The following is a 21,720-nucleotide window of genomic DNA, read 5'->3' as shown; positions in this document are numbered from 1 at the left end:
TAGGTTTGTTGGGCCCTGGACGCTTACTAGTTGTCTGCAAGACTCGGTGGAGCGTCAGAAAGCAGGGAGCAGGCCCCTTTGCAGCGATGGAGCTGCAAAGGGGCATAAGAGAACTTTCTTGAATCTACTGACCTCGTGGACCAGTCGGCCGGGTGCTTGTGGCTTGGAGGCAGTCTACAAGACTCGGTGGGGCGTCGTAGAACAGTCTGAACAGTCTGAACGTGTCGGCGGGGTGCTCGGGCTTGGAGGGAGGCTATAAGACTTGGCCGGTCGTCAGAAAGCAGGGAACAGGCCCCTTTGCATCGATGGAGCTGCAAAGGGGCATAAGAGAACTTGACTCGATCTACTGACCTCGTCGACCAGTCGGCGGGGTGCTTGTGGCTTGGAGTCAGTCCACAAGACTCGGCGGGGCGTCGGAGAACAGTCTGAACCTGTCGGCGGGCTGCTCGGGCTTGGAGGGAGGCTATAACACTTGGCTGGTCGTCAGAAAGCAGGGAACAGGCCCCTTTGCATCGATGGAGCTGCAAAGGGGCATAAGAGAACTTGACTCGATCTACTGACCTCGTCGACCAGTCGGCGGGGTGCTTGTGGCTTGGAGTCAGTCTATAAGACTCGGCGGGGCGTCGGAGAACAGTCTGAACCTGTCGGCGGGCTGCTCGGGCTTGGAGGGAGGCTATAACACTTGGCTGGTCGTCAGAAAGCAGGGAACAGGCCCCTTTGCATCGATGGAGCTGCAAAGGGGCATAAGAGAACTTGACTCGATCTACTGACCTCGTCGACCAGTCGGCGGGGTGCTTGTGGCTTGGAGTCAGTCCACAAGACTCGGCGGGGCGTCGGAGAACAGTCTGAACCTGTCGGCGGGCTGCTCGGGCTTGGAGGGAGGCTATAACACTTGGCTGGTCGTCAGAAAGCAGGGAACAGGCCCCTTTGCATCGATGGAGCTGCAAAGGGGCATAAGAGAACTTGACTCGATCTACTGACCTCGTCGACCAGTCGGCGGGGTGCTTGTGGCTTGGAGTCAGTCTATAAGACTCGGCGGGGCGTCGGAGAACAGTCTGAACCTGTCGGCGGGCTGCTCGGGCTTGGAGGGAGGCTATAACACTTGGCTGGTCGTCAGAAAGCAGGGAACAGGCCCCTTTGCATCGATGGAGCTGCAAAGGGGCATAAGAGAACTTGACTTGATCTACTGACCTCGTCGACCAGTCGGCAGGGTGGTTGAGGCTTGGAGTCAGTCTACAAGACTCGGCGGGGCGTCGGAGAACAGTCTGAACCTGTCGGCTGGCTGCTCGGGCTTGGAGGGAGGCTATAAGACTTGGCCGGTTGTCAGAAAGCAGGGAACAGGCCCCTTTGCAGCGATGGAGCCATGGAGCTGCAAAGGGGCATCCGAGGATCTTAATCAAACTACTTATTTTGATATGTTTGATTTGTGGGCCCAAGCGAAGCCATTTCTGGTTGTCTGTGTCAGGTTTGGAAACAGTTCTTTGAGAAAAACAGTGCTGCTCTCGACACAGAAAGCAGCAATCAACCTTAATTCTCACTGTCTCCGCACTGCTTTGTGTGCTTTAATTCTTTGTCATCTCTCTATACTCTAGCTTGTGTTCTGCCCCATTAGTACTTTCTTCACCCATCTTATCCACCACTGCTTCCTTAGCAGCATTGTTTAAGAGTTGATACTGTTTCCTCTTCAACATTTATACCCAGTTCTTTTGGGGTTTTTAAATCAAAAATAAATGAGGGAAGGAAAAAATAGGAATCTGGTTTGTGTTTATTACTGGAGAAATTAAAGGTGTTCAAAGTTAAAATCATAAATTTTTCATATGTTCAAAGTTGAACTCATAAAATTAACATTTGTTTTTGTGTGGTGTGTGTGCTTTATTGATGCAAGCCAACTTTAAACACCCCAAGGCATAAGTAAATAGATGTGGGAGTTCATTGAATGGTATCCATCTGGAAGTGGTAAATGGATCCTACCCATTGGATGACCAGTCTTTTGCCAATTGATTCAACTTCTATATGATAGCTGTTAGGTGAATATATTTGAATGGATATGCACACTCTTGATCATTGGATTTCTTGTTAAAAATTTTAATTGACAGGAATTGTTTTATGACCCAGTAGTAGCTATATAAATGCCCTGGGCAGTACCAGTCAACAGTTCACTTAGGTATATTTTGACAACAAATTGGTAAAAGTAGGACAGCAAGATCTCTCAGGAATGTGAACAGAGCTGTTGAACCTGCAGCTAGTAATTCCCCTTTTTGTCAAACACTTTGTGGCTATAATTGTAGCTGAGATTGGACTACTATGTAATATTAGATTAGTGTAACAAGAAATGCTAGAATGAACAGCTACAACACCAAGGCAGTGTTTGGCAGGTTCATATTACGCAGTGTAAAAAGTTGACTTGCATAAAATCATAACACCATAAAATCATAAAATTCTGACCTGAAAAAAATATGTACCACCCAAACACTCAAATTACAGCAACATCTCTAGAATGGTACATATGAAATCATCACTTGATATATCTATGATTTTATGATTTTATGTATTAAAAATTTTATGATTTCAACTTTGAACACCTTAAATGAATCAAAAAAACCAACCTTACATATTGTTAAACCACATTTGTTTAGGATAAACTCCTAAAAGTAATCTTTCATTAAGCTTGACAGCTTACTACCAAATTATCAGGCCAAACAATTATGGTTTACATGTTGTAAAGGAAAATGCAACACTGCCAAACCCAGCCTAAATGTAGTGTAGTAAAACTTGAAAGCTTACTTCCAAATTATCAGGACTAACAATTAGGGGGGTTGCTGATAACTCTATTTATCTTCTAGAATATTCTTGCATTGACCTGCATGAGCAGCCATCAATCTTCAGCAAGGTTTGTAGACTGATTTTGAAATCAGGCTAACTTGAACCCCCCTATTATGTTTTACATGCTGTAAAGGAACATGCTGCAATTATGTATTGTGTGAGAACTACACTGCCAAATGCAGCATAACTGTAGTGGGGCATGTGAAGCCTTGCTCCGAGCCCCTTCGCTTTTCACTAAACAACAAAAAGTTGCATATCAATCAATTTATTGGCCTTTGTCAATTGATCGATCCCAACAATCCACCTACCAGGTTGGTGAGCCCCTTTTATTTTTACTAAAAGCCAAGTGTTTTTTTACTGTGGAAGATGAGATTGACCGATCTACATTAGGACACCGGTCAAAAAACTCATTAACTTGTCAGCAGCTTTGCTTTTCACTTTCGCTACACATCAAGAACTTTGCTTGGCTGTTGAAGATGTGACTAACTGATATAATCGCCTTTGGTCATGTAGATTTATTTCAGAGCTGGATAAATTGACTGTATATAATTCAATCAGAGCGGTTAGCCAGTAAGCTATTCTTTGTCAAATATATAGTTTGCTGGTCTATTACTGTTAATTTCTGACCTTCCACAGTTTCCTGGAATAACCGGTGGTTCACTATCTTGTCGAAATGAGAGGCTATGAAGGAAAAGGGGGGAAGAAGCCCAAGAAGAATAAACGGCCAAAGACCAGCAAAGGAGTTGCCCTTTCGGAAGAAATTGCTGAATCAAGCAGACGAATCGTTGAAACAGCTGGTCCTCTCCAACCCCCAAGAGCAGTACCATATCAGCAAACATTTGAACTTGATGACCAAAGCGACCTCCATATCAACCAACAACATAGACCACAATCAGATGATCCCCAGGTTGACCCAACAGCCCAGTATACCGAAAACCAGAATTATGCAAGGCAGAGGATTGCAGAAGAAGAAAACTGGGAAGAGGCTTATGATCAAATGTTCTCTTCGTTTTATCAGTGTTTGCTCAAGACGTCGACCTGGGGTGATAACCAAAAGTGGAACCATGACTGGAAGCCAACATGCAGCTGTGCAAAACCTCGTAAACGACCAGTGGTCCTTGTAGATCTCCTCAGTTGAGTATTAATTTCTACATTTTGATCTTATGGACTGAAAACTAGAGCTCAATGTTATAGTCCGCAAGCAATCAATAATCGACTTTTGTGCATGCCAAAGTGACCAAGTACGACTCATTCAGATGGGGTACATCGGAGCCTCACCAAAATTCCCAAGAACCGCTTTTTCAATTCGCCTTTTAAGATTCAACCACATAGTTTGGAAACATTCAGCAATACCCATTCTCCCCTTTGCGAAAGCAATTGATGAGTTCCTCAAAGCCGACAACCCACCCATCTGGGTCCCCAATCGGAAAGAAGGTTCAGACTCTGGCTTTAGTGTCAGTGATCATATTTTTCTACTTAATCAATAGAAGACCAACTGAGATCATCGTTTGAACCAGACTCCAGAGTGGAGGAGAACATTAACTTCAGCAATTGATGCTTACAGGGAAATGTTGAGGAGGGAGCGATTGTTGGCTGCCGAGATCATGAGCATGAAACCTATGGACCACATGGCTGAAATTTGTTCTAAATGCTACGGACCTCAAGTTCTTGGGAGCAGACCAGATAAGCCTGATTATATTGTTTGTATGGATGGTAATTTTCAGCACAGACGACACTTAGCAGCCAGTGTGGAGAATCCAGAACACCTCAAAACACCAAGTCTTTTTGTTGATCCTCAAACAGTATTGGAAATGGCGCTATCTATGAACCCTCATTCTATTAATAACAGTGTTGTGAGTCAATTAGGATCTCAAACTAATTGAAAAAGCTTTCTCATTAATTTCCTTGAGATTTAGGATCGGTGTTCTCAACAACACACTGCGGCGGATGATACCAGAAATGGAACCACTTGGAGAGAGTGTGACGAAACCGGTCTTTTTGGGATGGCTTGTCGCCATGACCAAATCATCAGTCTGATCAACATTTTTCAAAGCGGTGAGAAGTCAGTACATGGATTCTTCACTTTGTTAGATACTCCGAAATAACACACTCAACCTCAAATGACAGAGCATATTATCCGATGACCATGATTGATCATCTGATCAAAAATACCAAAGAAGAAACTGGTCAGCCAAAGAAATTGGCATTTCTTTACGATATTGGCTGCCACATTGAGAAGGGAATAATATCTGTATGTAATTTCACCTTAAAGTTTGTTTCTCTATCACCTGAAAATTGATGTAACAAATTATCAGAGGAATCAATTTGCAGAAGAGCGCGAGAAAAAACTTCTAAAATTTGGAACCAGTGTATTTCATGCCTATGCACATGAGTGGTCTTGCCAGCTCAGGTATAATCCGCGACTGAATGAGGGCTGGGGTATGTCAGATGGTGAGGGGATGGAGCGGTATTGGTCGGACATGTCACCGCTGATCAGTCAGCTACGATACTGCACTAAAAATCATCGAATTACAGCGTTGGATTTCCAATCCATCCATCACAATGATAATGGAAAGCTTTCTGCTAGTGGGTCACTTATGTCATCCAAACTGCTTCTTCTTGGTCTAATATTTTTTTTCTAGTCCGATTGCTTTTAGAGAGAGGTGAAACAGTGGAAAAATCAATGAAAGACTCACAGAGAATCTTGTATCAAATCAAACAAGAATATGGTCACACCACTACCTATTTGAGCGAACAATGGACTTGTCAGCGTGACATGCAACTTGCTGCCATGCAGAATGAAACCAAGCTTGAAATGAGGAAACAAGTTGAAGAGCTGGTACTGCTGGAAGACAAACTTCGTGAAGCACAGTGAGAATCATATGCAACTCCTTCCAATCAAAAAATGTTCAAAGAATTGATTTGTCTTTCTGTTTACAATCAGACAAGAGATGCTTGAACTTCGGCAAACCAGACGGAGAAATCGAACCTCGCTTCAGAGGGCGCAGATGGAACAAGCACCTGATACCCTTGTTTTCCTAGAAGGAGAAATAGATAAGATCATCGGAGATTTGGGCTCCGATTATTTCAGGAACTTGCCTGGTGCCTCAGGTAAGTGAAATGTTGGTATCCTTGAAAACAAGCAGATTTTCATTTTCTTGACTTCGTGTGCATAGATGAAGAAACCAAGTCCCTCATCAAGCTGAAAGTTAGCAAGTCCAAGCTTTATGAAGCCAAGGTTGGTATCATTGAGATGCAAAAAAGATGGGATCAGCGAGGATCAGGTATTTAATTGAAATGATTGCATCTTGAATCGCTCTTTCTCATTGTTTGCATATTGTTTTCAGGTACCAGGGTCCAAGAGAGATTCAGGAAACAAATGAATTCCAAAATGAAACTTTTTAAGAATAAATGGCTGTCTTATAACAACAGGTCGATCGAGTACAATACCAAATTTTCTCCGGATATCCAGTTGCCGACCCCAACATTTGAAGAAGTGAGATCATTTGAGGTGGACAATCCTTTCTGGAGTATTGGCTTGCTTGATCATCCAAATGAGCCCTGGGCTGTTGATTCTAACATTCAAAACGGGATTCAGGCTTATCTTAATGTGATACACTGTTCTGATGAGTTGTGCCGAATATTGCGGGAGGTCCGACAGGCAGTCAAATGGTCAGTCAAACAGGCAAGAAGTTTGGAATCAGTCTACAAGGCATTGGAAACTGGTGGGTCATTATGTGAGATTTCGACGCAATTCACACCTTGTTCATCTTCTTTTTACTGTAATTTGCTGCAGAGATGAATGAAGAAACTACCCTCGGCCCACTTCAACAACATTTGGTGGAAGTCTACACCAATCATCGTATTCCAAAGCAAGTCTTACAGGCTGTAGTACATAATCTTGCTAAAAAGCAATGTGGACTATGGATTTCGTGGAATACTCATTGTGTTAAGCTGCTCAACTGGAGTAAGAAGTGGATTGATTCACTGCATCCTGATTTTGATCTGACCGAAGATTGGAATTCAGTCATCATTTGTTCTCGATCAATCTTGGAACAGCTAACAAGTTACCAATCGATAATTTTTGAGCCTGAATCAGAAGATGAAAATGAAGAAGAAAATGACCAACCACAACTCAACCAGTTCCAACACCATGAAGATCAAATTGAAGAAGACATTTAGCTATACCTAATTCTTGTATCATGGATTCCAGAAACAAAAATCAAATCAATCTTTTTTTGAGTGAAAACTAGTTGGCTCTCCAAGAACTGGTCTTTTTTGTACATTACACCTGCACCATTATCAAAACACCAGAATCCAAAACTTAGACCAAGAAATGTGGCAACTTAGTTATATTGTTATGATGGATGCTTTATCTGTGTGATTTGTGTAATTTAACTACCAACTTGATCCACCTTGATCCACCATAACCTGTTGGGTTACAAGCAACAGCTATTTAATTGGCATATGGTTATAATAACCATTTTTTTTTCAATGCTGTAGTGACACTAATTTATTGCTTGGATAACACAAAAATTAGGCATCAAGTGCAAGCAGTTTTCGCGCCCTGGAAAATGGTGTGTCATCTGGCGCACTGCATACCTGATAATGTAAAAAGGATAAAACAAGATACAATAAATGGTTGAATGACTTATTGCACTAAAAATAGCTTTCCTAGCGCAGCGCAAATACACTGTTTTTTAGCGTAGCAATAGCGCAATCAGGCGCATTGGCTATGCGCACAGGGAGCAAAGCTATATTAGCTTTTACGTTAGCGCAGATGGGCGCAATTGCGCTAACGCTAAGCACCCAGGGCGCAAAGCTGCGCTACAGCGTTTTTCGCGGCAAAAAAGCCTTTTCTTCCGCTAGAAGCGCCTTAGCGCAAAGTAGCGTAGTGTAGCTGCTGTAGCAGAGTGCTAACGCTAAACAAAAATTGGTGCGCTGTTAGCCGGCTGAAAATTAGCACAGCGTGCCGCGCTAAGGCTATTCAAAAAGGCCGGTGCTTTTTGCTGCTACAGTAAAATTTAGGGCTAAAATAGCGTAGTTTATCCTAGCAGCCTATGGTTGTTGTAATCTTAAGGCTGAAATAATGTTAGTTTAATGTTACAGTCTCACAGTAAAGAAGGTTTTGATACAAGCATGCCTGCACCCACACCCTTAAAAAAAGGGATTATTGCACAGCACACCTACCTTTAAACCAGCTAGATTAGAGATTGTGGAATTGCACCTGTTGTGGGTACCAGCCACATGCAACAGGTGCCAGAGGGTCCGGGTGCTGGTGTGGGTTTCTGGAATTCTAAGTAAAATCTGGTGGGTACTGTTGAGTTAGACTTAGGTTTCTGTTTTCTGTTTTCTTTTTCTGCTTTACAAATGTCTCTTTCTTTTCACACACATATCACAGATTGTATGTAGTGTACCTGAGGCAGCGGTTGTGGAAGGAAATTCTCCTCATCCTTCCACAACCTGGTCCGCTCCCCACACCGTATCCCCTGTCCTCAGGTATGTAGCTTTCTTTCCTTTCTCATCCTCTTTCTTTTTCTTCTCTTCCTCTCTCTTGTTTTCTCTCAGCTTCATGACTGGTGTAATGAATCTCATCCTTCCACGAGACTCTTCCGCTCCCCACACGGTGTCAGCTGTCCTCAGTCCCAGTCTAGCTCATCAGGTACAGTAATTAAACCACGGCCGCCAGAACCTGCCCACCTCTTTGGCCAGAAGGTGGTATTCCCTTCCAGTAGCAAAGGTTGTAAACCCAGGAAAACCAGGATGAACCCCTCCTGATTGCAGATGTTAGCCTCTGAGACCCAAAGGAAATCCTCCTGGTCAGAGAGGTTATATAAACTAGGTGTTTCAGCAGCCAGATTGAACTCGCCTGACTGGGGACATGGTTGTAACAGAGGTATTTTGCCTGTTTCTCCTGAGAGAAAGAGTAGAAAACGGGTTGCACAAAGGACATAGGCATCCTGGCCTTTCTCCTGCAGATGGTGGGTCTGGGCATGGAAAAAATCTTCAAGTGGACATGTGCCATCTTTTGTTGGAAATCCACAAGTTCTCCTTCCCCTCTGAAAAACAAACCAAATTGATATCAGAATCACGCAGGAGTGGATCCAATATGGTGTCATCTCATGCACTCAAGATGATTCTTTCTTTGAATTTGGATTGCATGAAACAATCCTACAGTACTGGCCTTTGTAATTTTTCCTGCTGGCTTTTGGTTGTTTTCACTGTCCATTACTATGTGATAGTAAATATGCATAATCTACATAGTAAATATGCATACTATTCACATTATATACAACATGCAGGGTTTCTTGCCAAGGGCATGAGAGCCAAGAACTTCCAAAAAAGTCAGGTGTGCCCTGCACACCTTCTTTTTCAAAGGGTATGGGCGTGGGCTTGGGTGTGGGCTTGGGTGTGGGTTTGGGTTTGGGTGTGGGTGTGGGTGTGGGTGTGGGTGTGGAGGGTTTTTTTGCACACGTATATATCAACATGCAATCAAGTTGTGATCTCACCAAAGAACATGATCTGGAAGGTTGCAAGACCAATCTCATACAGTTGTACATATCCCCTTGATGACCAGTCTGTACCAGTCATCAAGAGGGTTGTATGTTCTTGAATGGCGGTCTGGTTTGGGGCAGGAATTCAAATTGCTCTTGTTAGTAGTGATTACTCCATCAATTTTTTGATGCACAGGTGGAAGAGATTGGTCTGTAGAATTCTGCACCCCAAGATATATTGTGGTGTAGGAAGTTTGGTAGTGCAAATGGTAATTTTTGGTAGTGCCTAAACCAGCATTGTGGGTAGTTAAGTTACTTGACTTTCTCCACGAAATTTTGGTAACATAAATATCCTTTTTGCGCATTCATTGAATTCCTGTTATTAGTAAAAGATGATTTTTTAGTCTTGCACTTAACAAAACAGTCCTGATGCTGACATATGTTTAACATTATGGCTGCAGAAGAATTCACTTAGCCCTCTGCACTAACACAAGGGCTAAGTTGAGCTCATTTTTGCCTAGCATCTCACTGGTGATGAAAGGGAGATGGGGAGCCAGTTAATGTTAGCCCTGATGGGTCTGTGTGAGCTGGAGGTGTTTTGGTGGTGGAGGGGGAAATAAATGTGCTTTATTTTGGTACCAGTGGGGAATTTTGGGTGCCAGTGGGCTGGCTGAGCTGGATTTTAGTGTGCTGAGTTGAGCTGGGACAGAAAGAATTTGCAATGATGGGGGAGCTGGGTGAACTGGAATTGTTGGTGCAGGGGGAGCTGCATGGGCTGATTTTTTTGGTGCAACCAGAGATGAATGAGCTGGATTTTGGGTGAGCTGGATTTTTAGGTGCAGACAGGAGCTTGATGAGCTGGAATTTTAGGTGAGGAGGGGGCTGAAGGAGCTGAATTTTGGGTGCGAGGTGAGCTGCAGGAGCTGGATTTTAGGTGCCATTGGAGCTGGGTGAGCTGGTTTTTTGGGTGTGGGAAGGACTTTTGTGTTCAGAGGGAGCTGAATGAGCTGGATTTTGGGTGCTTGTGTGCAGAGGGAGGCTTGTGAGCAGGATTTCGGCTGCCGGGGGAGCTGGGTGAGCTGGTATTTTGTGTGCTGGACCAAGGTGCGTAAGCTGGATTTTAGGTGCTATCAGGAGGTGGGAGAGCTGGAATTTTGTGTGCAAGTGGAGCTGGGTAAGCTGGTTTTTTGGGTACAGAGGGAGCTGCATGAGCTGGATTTTTGAGTGCTGTGGGGAGCTTCATGAGCTGGATTTTGGTACTCAGAGAGCTACATGCTGATTTTTGGGTGTTGAGGAGAGATTTGTGAGCTTGTTTTTTGGATGCAGATGGTAGCTGTATGAGCTGGATTGTTGGGTGCAGAGGGAGCTGCATGAGCTGGAATTTGGGTGCGAAGGGGCATGAGCTGGAATTTGGGTGCGGAGGGGTGCTGTTTGAGATGGATTGTTAGGTGCAGAGTGAGCTGCATGAGCTGGATTTGGGGTGCAGAGGGAGCTGAATGAGCTAATTAGGATGCTGAGGGGAACTGGGTGAGCTGAATTTTGGCTTCTGAGATGAGCTGGGTTAGCTGGATTTTTGGGTACAGAGGGAGCTGGGCGGGCTGGATTTTGGAAGCTGAGGGGAGCTGGATGAGCTAGATTTTTGAGTGCAGAGGGAGCTGGCTGAGCTGGAGTTTTGGGTGCGTAGGGAGCTGGGTGAGCTGGATTTCTGGGTGCAGAGGGAGCTGGGTGAGCTGGATTCTTGGGTGCAGAGGGAGCTGGGTGAGCCAGATTTTTGGGTGCAGAGGGAGCTGGGTGAGCTGGATTTTTAGGTGCGGAGGGAGCTGGGTGAGCTGGATTTTTGGGTGCAGAGGGAGCTGGGTGAGCTTGATTTTTGGGTGCAGAGGGAGCTGCATTAGCCAGATTTCTGGGTGCAGAGGGAGCTGCGTGAGCTGGATTTTTGCTTGCAGGGAGCTGGGTGAGCTGGAATTTTGGGTGCAGAGGGAGCTGGGTGAGCTGGATTTCTGGGTGCAAAGGGAGCTGGGTGAGCTGGATTTCTGGGTGGAGAGGGAGCTGAATGAGCTGTATTTTTGGGTTTAGAGGGAGCTGCATGAGCTGGATTTTTGGTTGCAGAGGGAGCTGGGTGAGCTGGATTTCTGGGTGCAGAGGGAGCTGGGTGTAGAGATGGCCAAACGAACCCGCGGGCGGGTACCTGCTATCCGCTGGCGGGTACCCGCCCAAGGTCGGCGGGTACCCGCCAGCGTGTGCGTGTTCGGGTGCGGATGTCTGATATTCTGGGGATATCCCATAGGGTACCCGGGTATTTTTTGCCACACCCGCGCACAGCTGTACTTGTGTGCGCTGCAGCTGCGCACCACAGGATCTCCAACCGGGCTTCCCCTCCCCCTCCTCAACCATACCCGGCAACCTCACCCATCCTCAACCATACCCGGCAACCTCACCCATCCTCAACCATACCCGGCAACCTCAACCATACCCGGCGCCCTCAACCTCCTACCTACACAATGGCCCGAGCGCGCAAGCGACCCCGACAAAGGTCAGAAGACAAAACAGACAGACCCACCGGCCAATCAAACAACGAAGAAGATTATCGCGAAGAAGATCACAATCAAGATCTTGACTCGGCTGGCGCAAACGTTCCCTCCGGACCTGAATCAACTGATGAGCAGCGACTAGGTAAGCCTCCATTTCCTATTCTTTATCATCTATACTTTGATATGCCAGCTCACCAGCATGAATCCCTTAGAACATGCAATCAAACTTTCCCAGAATTAAGTGAGCTCGGCATACGCTTCTTACGACCCACCCAAGTTATCAGATCAGCTCAATAAGTTCAATCGCCACATGATTGCATGGCAATGTAAATTGTGTGTATATTTTATTTTATTCGAGACAACTAGAATATATTATCCTAACCTGAATATATTATTCTCACCAGGTGTTCTAAAAAAATTAATCGCCCGACATACGACTCGTCCTGCAGCAATCTTCTGACACATGCGGGTCGATGCCTCAGGAAGCAACAAAATCCTTCAAGTAACAAGTCGCTTGCATCGTGTGGAGTAACCGGCACGGGTGACATAGACCCGCGGGAGGTGAGACTTATTTCCAGGTCTTTCTATTTGGTCATCTCATCTGAATACCTTCTTTCTTGGGCTCTAGGTTTTGCAACGATGTTCTATATGGTGCGCTGAGGGCGCAAAACCCTTTTCAGCCTTGGAGGAAATCAGCTTCAAGAGGGTTCTCCACCCAGCGATCTTAAAGAATCTTCCGACTCGCAAGGCGGTATCGATCGCGATTCATAAGCTATATTTGAGTGTTCAGGAGAAGCTCCTTGGTGAGCTGAAGGTAAACTTTCGTTTTTATTTTTCTCCAGATTGATTAGAAACTAACTTCGACTTGCACTCAGGTCCACAATGGGGCACTGTACTTGGGTGTTGACGCCTGGCAGACACCGAACGGATACGATATCATCGGTGCAGTTATCTACCGACTATTGGATGATCCAAGCGGTAAGGTTGTTTTAAATGCGATGCCTCTGGATTTTGTCCAGCTCAAAGAAAGGCATACTGGTGGCTACTTGGCTCGCGTTGTACAATACATAGTTGAGAAGTTTGAATTGGAGAATCGCGTACGTACTCTTTCTTTTTCATTTTGTTTTATTCCCTTTTCAGCTTTCTGATCCTCTTTGACTCCCCTTAGATCTGTGGGATAGTTTCCGATAATGCAGCAAACAACGGAGTGATGATTGAAGAGTTGGCAAAACTCAAATGGAAGCGATTCCAAGGTGAGCCGCACTGGATCAGGTGCTTCGCACACATCCTCAATCTCATAGTCCAGGCGATACTCCGACGATTTGGACGCAAAGAAAAAACCCCTTCAAACACTCCCGTAGTTACTGAGATCAACGAATCTGATGAGGAAGAAGATGCCCATGATTTAATTGAAAGGTACGTTCGTTGTTTACCACATACTATGCTTATTAATTGTCGCTGATCATGAACAATCGTTCTGTCTCTATCTACCTTTTTAGCTTCCAAAGCCCCAGCAATGAGTTCGGTGACTCCGATGAAGAAGATGACAGCGACAATCTTCCCAATATTACCCATGGACAACTTGGCAATGACGATGAGCTGACCCTGGCTGACCTCGAAGACATTGAAGACGAGAGCGTGGATGATAGTTATACCTCCGAAACTTGTTGCCGATCACTTGCAAAGGTGAGTTTTTTACTTATTGGCTGGTCTGTAAAACAAACACTCGAATTGACCCAATATATCTTCTCATATCCAGTTTCGTGGAATTGCAACCAAACTCAACAAGTCGCCGAACTCCAAGGCAAAGTTCATAGAGCTTTGTCAAGAAAAGAATTGCAAGAGGCCTCATAACGTCGAGCGAGACGTCCCAACACGTTGGAACTCAACTTACTTGCAGCTTTCAAGCATCGTTCGATGCGAGGACGCTATGTAAGTACCAATTTGCTAATATTAATTCAGATTGTGAACAAGGCTGACCCTCATTTCTGTAGTATCATGTGGCAACGAGACAAAACGTTTGGCACCCCTCGCGGCATTCATGTGAATCAAGAGGACTTTGACTTGGCGGCGGACCTGGTGAAGGTTCTCAAACCTTTTTACGAAATGACCCTTCAAGTCTCAACATCCTCCTTGGCTCGGGTTGCCGAGGTTGTCGTCTTGATCGATCAAATCACTGCAAATCTTTCGGCGGTGATTGCAAACAAGGATGGTGATTATCCTGCAGCTTTACGAAACGCCTGCCGAGCTGGGCTTGCGATTACAAACAAATACTATTTGCTTACGGACTGTTCGCCAATATACAGAATCGCAATGAGTGAGTGGATTCCCGCTTCTAATCTCGTATGCTTTCTGAGGTTGACTAAGCAAAACTGCCTCCAAACTCCCAGTTCTCCACCCGTCTTTCAAAGACAAATACTTTAAGCTTGCCAAGTGGCCCAGGGAATGGATCGACGAGGCCATCAGACTCACTCGCAATATGTATAGCAAATGGTACAAGCCAAAAAATTCAACTTCACTCCCTAGAATACCAAGACAAGGACCACCAAAGGTAAATTTCCTCCTGCAATCGATATCGCTATCTCACCATGAGCTGATCAAATTTGTTATTTAGGTACAAACAGGTGTTCTTGCTGGTCTAGGTGCGGCTGCTTTAGCCAGATCAGCTGAACCTGTGTCAGATCCATTGGACATTTGGCTCTTGGGCGGCCTATTTTTGGAGGATGGCGAGCCGATCAATGCCCTCAATTGGTGGGCCGGGCAGAAACAGGGCGGAAACAATCATGATGGTCTCTCGCAGATGGCTCTCGACGTTCTTAGTTGCCCAGGTAAGATTAGATGAGACCCTCTTATCCTCTTCAGTTGATTATCCATTCTAATTTTTTTTTTATACATAGCTACAACAGTCGATGTTGAGCGCACTTTCAGCTTCGGCCGAGACTATGTCTCTGTCAGGAGGCACAAACTCAATGCCAAATCAGTAAGTCGAGGGATGGCCCTGTCGTTCTATTCGAAGAACGACAAGATCAAGCCTCTGGCCCTCCACGATTACATGGCAAAGGAGAAGAACAAGTCTAAGAGTAAGGGTAAGAAAAGTAGCGGCAGCAATGTGAATGTGGTGACTGTGGAGTGACTTTTAGCCACTCCACTGTCACCATAACTATGTATACAAGACTATGTGAAGAAATAAGAACGATATCTGTCTTTGTGATCAGAGTATTGAGAGCATTTTGCGTAACGGGTACCTGCAGGTACCCGCGCGGGTACCGCCAATACCCGCTCTGTTCCACTCTGCGGGTGCGGGTGCGGGTGCGGGTGTCCTACTTGGGCTAAAAACAGCTGCAGGTACCCGCACCAAAACGGGTACCTGGGTGTGGCGGGGCCATCTCTAGCAAATTCCAACATTTTCTTTATTAACTTGGGTTCTTGTTAGGCCCTGTTTGGAGCTGATATAATCCGGGCAATATATGGGTTTTTTTGCCTGAAATCCTATGTGACATCTGATCAGGTCCGCCAAAAGTTGATCAGATGTCACAAAATTCCAGATTATATTGCACAATTATATTGGCTCCAAACGGGGCCTTAGTTTTTACCATTACTGTTTTTAAAGTGTTTGAAATTATAATTGATCTCTACAAACTACAAGTTGTGTAGATTTACATGTCAAAAACTCTGGTTGCATAGGAGGAGGGATATTGGAAGACTTCTCTTCAAACCTATAGGGGGCGACAGAATCAAAAGCAAGTCTTCTGTTGGTTTTTTGACTGCGGACCACACAAACAAAGAGAATTGATGAGCCAAAGGCTTGAGATGGGGCAGTGAAGATGAGGTGCTCACCGGATGCAGCTCAAGATGGGGTGTGGAGAAAGATGAGGAGAACCAATGAGTTGATTGCTATGGATTATGCTATGTATGTATAGACTAGATACAATGCATCAAGTTGTGGGTGAGAATTTTCACGAATAGAATTTTGTAGAAATCAGAAAGAGAATTTCACAAGGCACTACAACTGTCACCAACGTATAGTGCAGCCGCAAGAGTATAAGCAGTAAACTTGGAAAGTAACAGTCTAATCTAATCAGGGATCAAATTCTACAAGATAAGTAAGAAGAGGACATGACTAAGAATAAAAGACCAGTGAGTGTGCTGATAAGTGTATAGCTATGTAGATCCAATGAAGACACCATTGAGATTGATAACAGGAAGGGATAAGGAGGCAGAAGAAAAAAGGAGAGGCCGAGAGGTTTTGCAGAAGCATACAAGTTATTCTTGATTCATTACTTCAAGATTACGTGTCGAACGAAGAGCCATCACGTATACAGTCCTGTATCATATACTAGTTGTTTTTTCACGCGTATGAAACCAAATCGAATTGGGTGGTCAGGTTTATCAGATAGGTCCCAAGCCCGAGGGGAAGTCTCGGACATCTGAACTGGTATACTGGACATCGGAGGGCGAGTGTCGGCTGATGTAAGAGGACCAGTGCTTGACCAGTTTTCGCGGCCTTGATTGCAAATCGGACCCTCGATGCGTTTGGCTTCACTACTAGAGCTTGCGGGATCAGTGCCTGTCTGGCTAAAAGTTTCTGGAAATGCCTTTCCGTCTTCATCGATTGTAAGATGCACCTCGGACTGATCACCTCTCCAAATCATATGTAATCAGCTCGCGAAACCTTGAAATTGAAGGCTCAATGTGATGAACTAAATTCTCTCACACTGGGGGGCAGTCGGTCATGTTGAGGCAAATATAGGTGTTGTTCATGTGGGGCAATGGAATTGACCTCTCCAGCGAGTCCCCGGCCGGAATCCGGTATGTTTATGACTGACTCCGACTGTAAGCTAAGCCCAACGAGCTAAAAATTCAATTTTGAGTGGTAAGATTTGAGTGTTATAATCCCGTGCCACAATCCCGCCAGAATGAAATCAAGAGCGCTTAACTATAAGGAATAATAACCACGCAGCCATCATGAAAATAAGGTGGGGTTTGATTTGCAAGGAGTTCATAAGTTCGGCAGTTCTGATCGGAAGCAGTTCCAATTTTTGGTTGAATTTGCGGAGGGATTACACCTATTGAGCAGATTTATTGATTTGACTTGGTTTGTCGCGATTGACAAGAATTCTCCACCAGCAAATGTTCACTACAGGTCGAGTCAAGTAAGATACTTATAAGGATGATTGAGACGATAGACTGGAGATCTACACAGAAGAGTATATGTAGAGGACGATATTGTGATGTTGAAAGTGTCTTCGAGTTGGCAGTTTGATTGTTAATGTTAGGATGGGAAATGGCGAATCTACTTGTTGGGAAGAACTTATGATTAATTGTAGGCTGGTGGCGAGCTGGTGTAGGATCTCGACTTCCAGTTCTCATGAAGGAGCTTTTGAAAGCTCGCACAAAAATGAGAAAAATGGTAAGATTTGATAAAAGCTTTGACACGCCTCAGAACGTGTATCCGTTTCTAAAGACAGTGCCAGCAGGTACAATATACCAGCCGCGTTCGATGAGGTTCTCAGGGGCCGGTGTCGGGTTTGGCCGAACAACCTCATGGGGAAATTGTTCAGAATTGGGGGTGAAAAAATTGTCTCAAGAACTTTTAAGACTTTATGTATCAATTTTCTTCTTGACCAGGCGTGTTCTGAGAGCCAGCCTGTCCTTCGATATTTTGGAGCGCCGCAAGCAGAGATTTTCTAATATAACGAATTCCCTCTAATATTGGGGTACGCCGTCCCCCAGGGACCCTCAGAAGGAGGGCCTTGACCACATTGGTGAAGATTAGGGGTGGTTCCATCTCAACAGTCTGGAGCGCTCCTGTTTTGTGCTTGAGGCGGCAAAGTTGTTGCGCCAGGTCGACGTTTCGTACTTGTCCTTTGCATCATGCTATGTATCGTCCAAGTTATTCCCGATCAATCCAATCTTCTGGTTTTTGATATGGGATTCAGTGTTTGCAATCGTGTCTCACCTTTGGTATCCACAAATGCCGGATGGCCAGCTTGGCCCACAGGTTTTTCTTCAATCATACCCTGAAACCAGTGGGCATGCATCTCTTCGGGGCATAACCTCATGGGGCCGCCCAAAACGGAAGCCCGGGAGCAATCGCGCCAGCGGCTTCCATGTGTGAGGGCCCGCCTAATACTCTTACTTCTTAAATGGCTGTGAACGATATTCAAGAGAATTCGTCGCCGATGTTCAGATGTATTAGGGGTAGTTTATCTTCGGAGTGAAGAATAAACTCTTGAAAGGGTTTTAATAAGGATGGATATTCGAGACTCAATAATGATGATAAATAAGAAACAAAGAATATCGCGATGAGAAAGAAAGAGAAAAGAAACAAAGAAACAAAAGACCGTCGGGTTTATAACAATGCGCTCAGACCTACAAACAAATCGTTCACAATTAAAAACCTATTAAAGTCTCATAATTAATGTTAGTAGATTTCCGCACGAACAACGCAATTGTTCGCATAACAAACCACACATAACCTTGCAACCTCACATAACGAAGAAAACGTTACACCATGGTTAACGCGGCTGTGCAGTCTCGTCGGCCAGGAATTTATCCGGTCAACAAGGTGATGCAACCTTGTTGGCGGAGAGGAATCCTTCCCGGTCCACAAGGTTGTTCAACCTCACCAATTAGGAGGGATTCTTCCGGTTCACCGAAGCTTTATAATTTTGTTAGGTGGGTGGCATTCTTCCCTGTTAAGGAGGTCATTGAGGCTCGTCAACTGGGACAAATGCCTCTCGTTATTTGAGGGTGGTAGTATACAATACCGTCTACGGGAGCAATACACAGTCTTGTTGATCGCGCGGGGAGACATTGCTCCTCATTGCTCCCAGCCGGAAGGTCGTGACCAATGAATCAAATTCTGTGGAGCGGGCAGCCGAGGCAACCTTGGTCACCACCAACCGATTGATGGAGGGTCGGCTGAAAACCCAACCGAGCCTTCATACTCTCGGTCATTATCAGCCGATCGATTCGAGATCGGTTGTTGACCGCCCACCAAGGAATATAAACCTCGGAAGGTCACACACCGATGATGGTTACTGGCTCATCTGAGGCAATCGCGCTTGCCAGTTCTCGGGGGTTTGCTTCAGACAGGCAGCAGAACTCCTCCGAAGGGGATTAACCTGGGGCAGCTCGAGGACGAGCCCGCCGAGGGCCCGGTCGGGGTCGCCTGGTCTGCAGGAGGCGGAAAAGGATGAGGAGGAGGAGAGCCCCGTGGCCTGGTGTTTGGCACGCAGGACGGTCATTGCCGCTTGCCGCACCGTACGCGGGTTGCGGTTGGTCAGGAGCAGGATGGACAGGACAAACATCTCCAGGTCGTTCCGATCGATCTCGGCGCCGGATGCCTGGCGCAAGTTGAGCTTGTGCGTCGACCACCCAGTGTGGGTTGAAGATGGAGGGGCGTTGCGGCTGGATGAGGATGGGACGAAGGAGGCCAGCGCGCTAACTTAACAAAGTCCCTCCCCTGCTAGGCTGAGTGGGGAGCAGAGTGAACCCGACCGCAGGGAGGGACTTGGGACTAAAGTGGGGGTCGTGGCGCGTAGAGAATCTCGGAAAAGTGTGGTTCAGCTTACACAGGCCGTAGCTTGCTCGTTTTGTGAGCTACATATGAGTTCCCAGGCATTAACAGATGCTCCGGCATCCCGGCTATCTTTCTGTCAACTCAGAATTTTAGCAGACTAGGGAAATCGCGGCTGCGCCGCGGCACAACAGTAAAATATGTAGAGACAGAGCAGGAATACTCGACAAATGCGAATCAAATGATTCCGCAGAGCTTTGATGAGTGATAACCTCACCGGATAAAACAGCCGGAAAGCGGTAATGGTAATGGGTGGAATCTCCATATCTGTGTGAGGAATTGTGATGGAAGAGGTGAGCTGTTGTTGCAGGTTGCAATAGAGCTCATTGCACTATTGGTATTGATGTCGGGAGAGGAGGAGCTTAGAGAGTTTTCAAGATTAAGGTGTGGAGGGGCTGGAATAGATTGGCAAGAGAGAGAATTGGGAACGGCACGGGAGATTCGGAGGAAGAAGCGGTGGAAAATAGTTTCCAGTCCCGGTCTTGAATGAGGGACGTTATGAAGTAGGAACAAAGGAATTACTATGATTGGCAGGAATTGTAAAGAGGAGAAGATATAGAGCCGAGGAAACTTGAGCATGGCTTGCAAGAGTTCCAATACCGCTTTTTCAGGGAGGAGAATGATTCGGGAGGCGTCGAATTGCTGTGGCGAGCTGGAATCATAAGCGTGAGAGGTTCGAATGTCCGGATGAGGGATGTGCAACCTGTTGTTTTTATCAATATGAGGTACCTTCGGAGACCGGGAAAGGAAAGGAGTAGATTTTTGAGCGTTGCGGAAATGTTGCATCAGGGAATAACAATTAGAAGAGGACTTGGAAAACTATAAATCAGGTAAAATGTGTGATAGACGACACAATTTTGTGTCCGAATCAGATCGGGGCATCGTGAAGATGAACAATAATCAAACAATAATGTGAATATAGAGAACAATAAACATGAACAATAGTCTGAGAGGTACACAATAGGAGTGACGGAACAATAACGTGTGCGGCGGCGGTGTGTTCTGAAAGGTATAAATACAGGCTCTTGATGTGAGGAGATGGAGCAAGGCTCCGGAGTTTCAGGCTTGCTATGGAAGCCTTCAGCGGGGGGAAATGCTGCAGAAATTTTTCCAGAAACCGGGAAATCTCTGATTGGGATCTGTTCAAACAAAAAAGAAACAATGAAGAAGCCAGACAAAAACTGGCTGTGCTCGGACCCCCGGGCTCAAGCACCGCGTGAGATATGGATGTTTCTGGCTTGCCTTGACTTGCTTCAAAAATCTACAAAAAATCTTCTGGTCGGCTGGGTGAGGGGACGATCAGCTCTAAAAATCGGCACCATCGACGAGCTTCTAAGTTCCTGTAGCTGGGACAGACAGCATCAAAGCTGTAGGCTGTAAAATTCAAAGAGTGTGTTTTCGCGACTTTTTGGTGGGTGGCCTACGCGCCACGACCCCCACATTTGGCCTAAGCTAACTTAACTAAGTCCCTCCTCGGGGGAGCGAAGCGACCTCCCTAACTTAACTAAGTCCCTCCTCGGGGGAGCGAAGCGACCTCCGAAGGAGGGACCTCCTTCGGAGGTCGCGCTTCGCGCGAGGGCGCTTCACGCCAGCCCAGGCTGTACCAGGGCCCTCCGAAGTGGGGGACTTGTGTTAAGTTAGAGGCCTAGAGTCCCTCCCTGCGGGAGGGGTGGCTTCGCCACCAGCCAAACTTAAGCTCCACCCAAATGAGATATCCCCCGTACCACCACCCGAACTCCGAACTCCGACCTCCCGCATAGGAAGGGACTTTGATAAGTTAGGCCAGCGCGCAGTCCTGGGCAAAGTGCGCATGGATTGTCATCTCCGCGCCGTTGCAGCTGGATTCCACTTGGTTCCAATCCAGAACACCTTACACCGCTTAATGATAGCTGGCCGGCCATCGGCTACCGCGAACTTGGCACCCGAGCACCCTCCCGCCAATCTCTGCTTGCGGCGCTCCAAAGCATCGAAGGACAGGCTGGCTCTCAGAACACGCCTGGTGATCACATAGAGTTCTAGAAGTTCTTGAAACAATTTTTTCACCACCAATTCCAAACAACCTCTGCTCCGCGAAACCCAACATCGGCCCCTCATGAGAACCTCATGGAACGCGGCTGGTACCGAGACGGCTACACGTCTTGAGGCGTGTTGAAGCCTGTATAACCTCATTTTCGTCCATTTGGAGCTTCACACCTCCTCCATAATAAGGTTGGGTCGTCTCAATCTTCAAATTCTTTCAGTAACAATCTCGACACCAGCCTTGCCCATAACTTCTGCCCATCTAGTGAAG

The 21,720-nt window shown here is 45.9% G+C and overlaps 2 protein-coding genes across 2 annotated transcripts; one reads left to right on the top strand and one right to left on the bottom strand.

Moving 5' to 3' along the window:
- Positions 1-26: 26 nt before the first annotated feature.
- Positions 27-3,332, bottom strand: PtA15_11A405 (uncharacterized protein; the record flags this gene model as incomplete). Its single annotated transcript, XM_053161310.1, has 7 exons — positions 27-34; positions 133-253; positions 352-463; positions 562-686; positions 772-883; positions 982-1,303; positions 3,311-3,332. 7 exons carry the CDS (start codon positions 3,330-3,332, stop codon positions 27-29), a joined length of 822 nt encoding a protein of 273 aa, XP_053025269.1.
- Positions 3,333-17,255: 13,923 nt separating this feature from the next.
- PtA15_11A404 (uncharacterized protein) lies at positions 17,256-21,449 on the top strand (the record flags this gene model as incomplete). Its single annotated transcript, XM_053161309.1, has 4 exons — positions 17,256-17,258; positions 18,943-19,025; positions 19,090-19,215; positions 21,269-21,449. 4 exons carry the CDS (start codon positions 17,256-17,258, stop codon positions 21,447-21,449), a joined length of 393 nt encoding a protein of 130 aa, XP_053025268.1.
- Between the last annotated feature and the right edge of the window lie 271 nt (positions 21,450-21,720).

Source organism: Puccinia triticina, chromosome 11A, assembly GCF_026914185.1.
Source record: "Puccinia triticina chromosome 11A, complete sequence".
In the NCBI taxonomy this organism is placed as follows: Eukaryota; Fungi; Basidiomycota; class Pucciniomycetes; order Pucciniales; family Pucciniaceae; genus Puccinia; species Puccinia triticina.
This window is presented reverse-complemented; position numbering and strand designations above follow the sequence as displayed.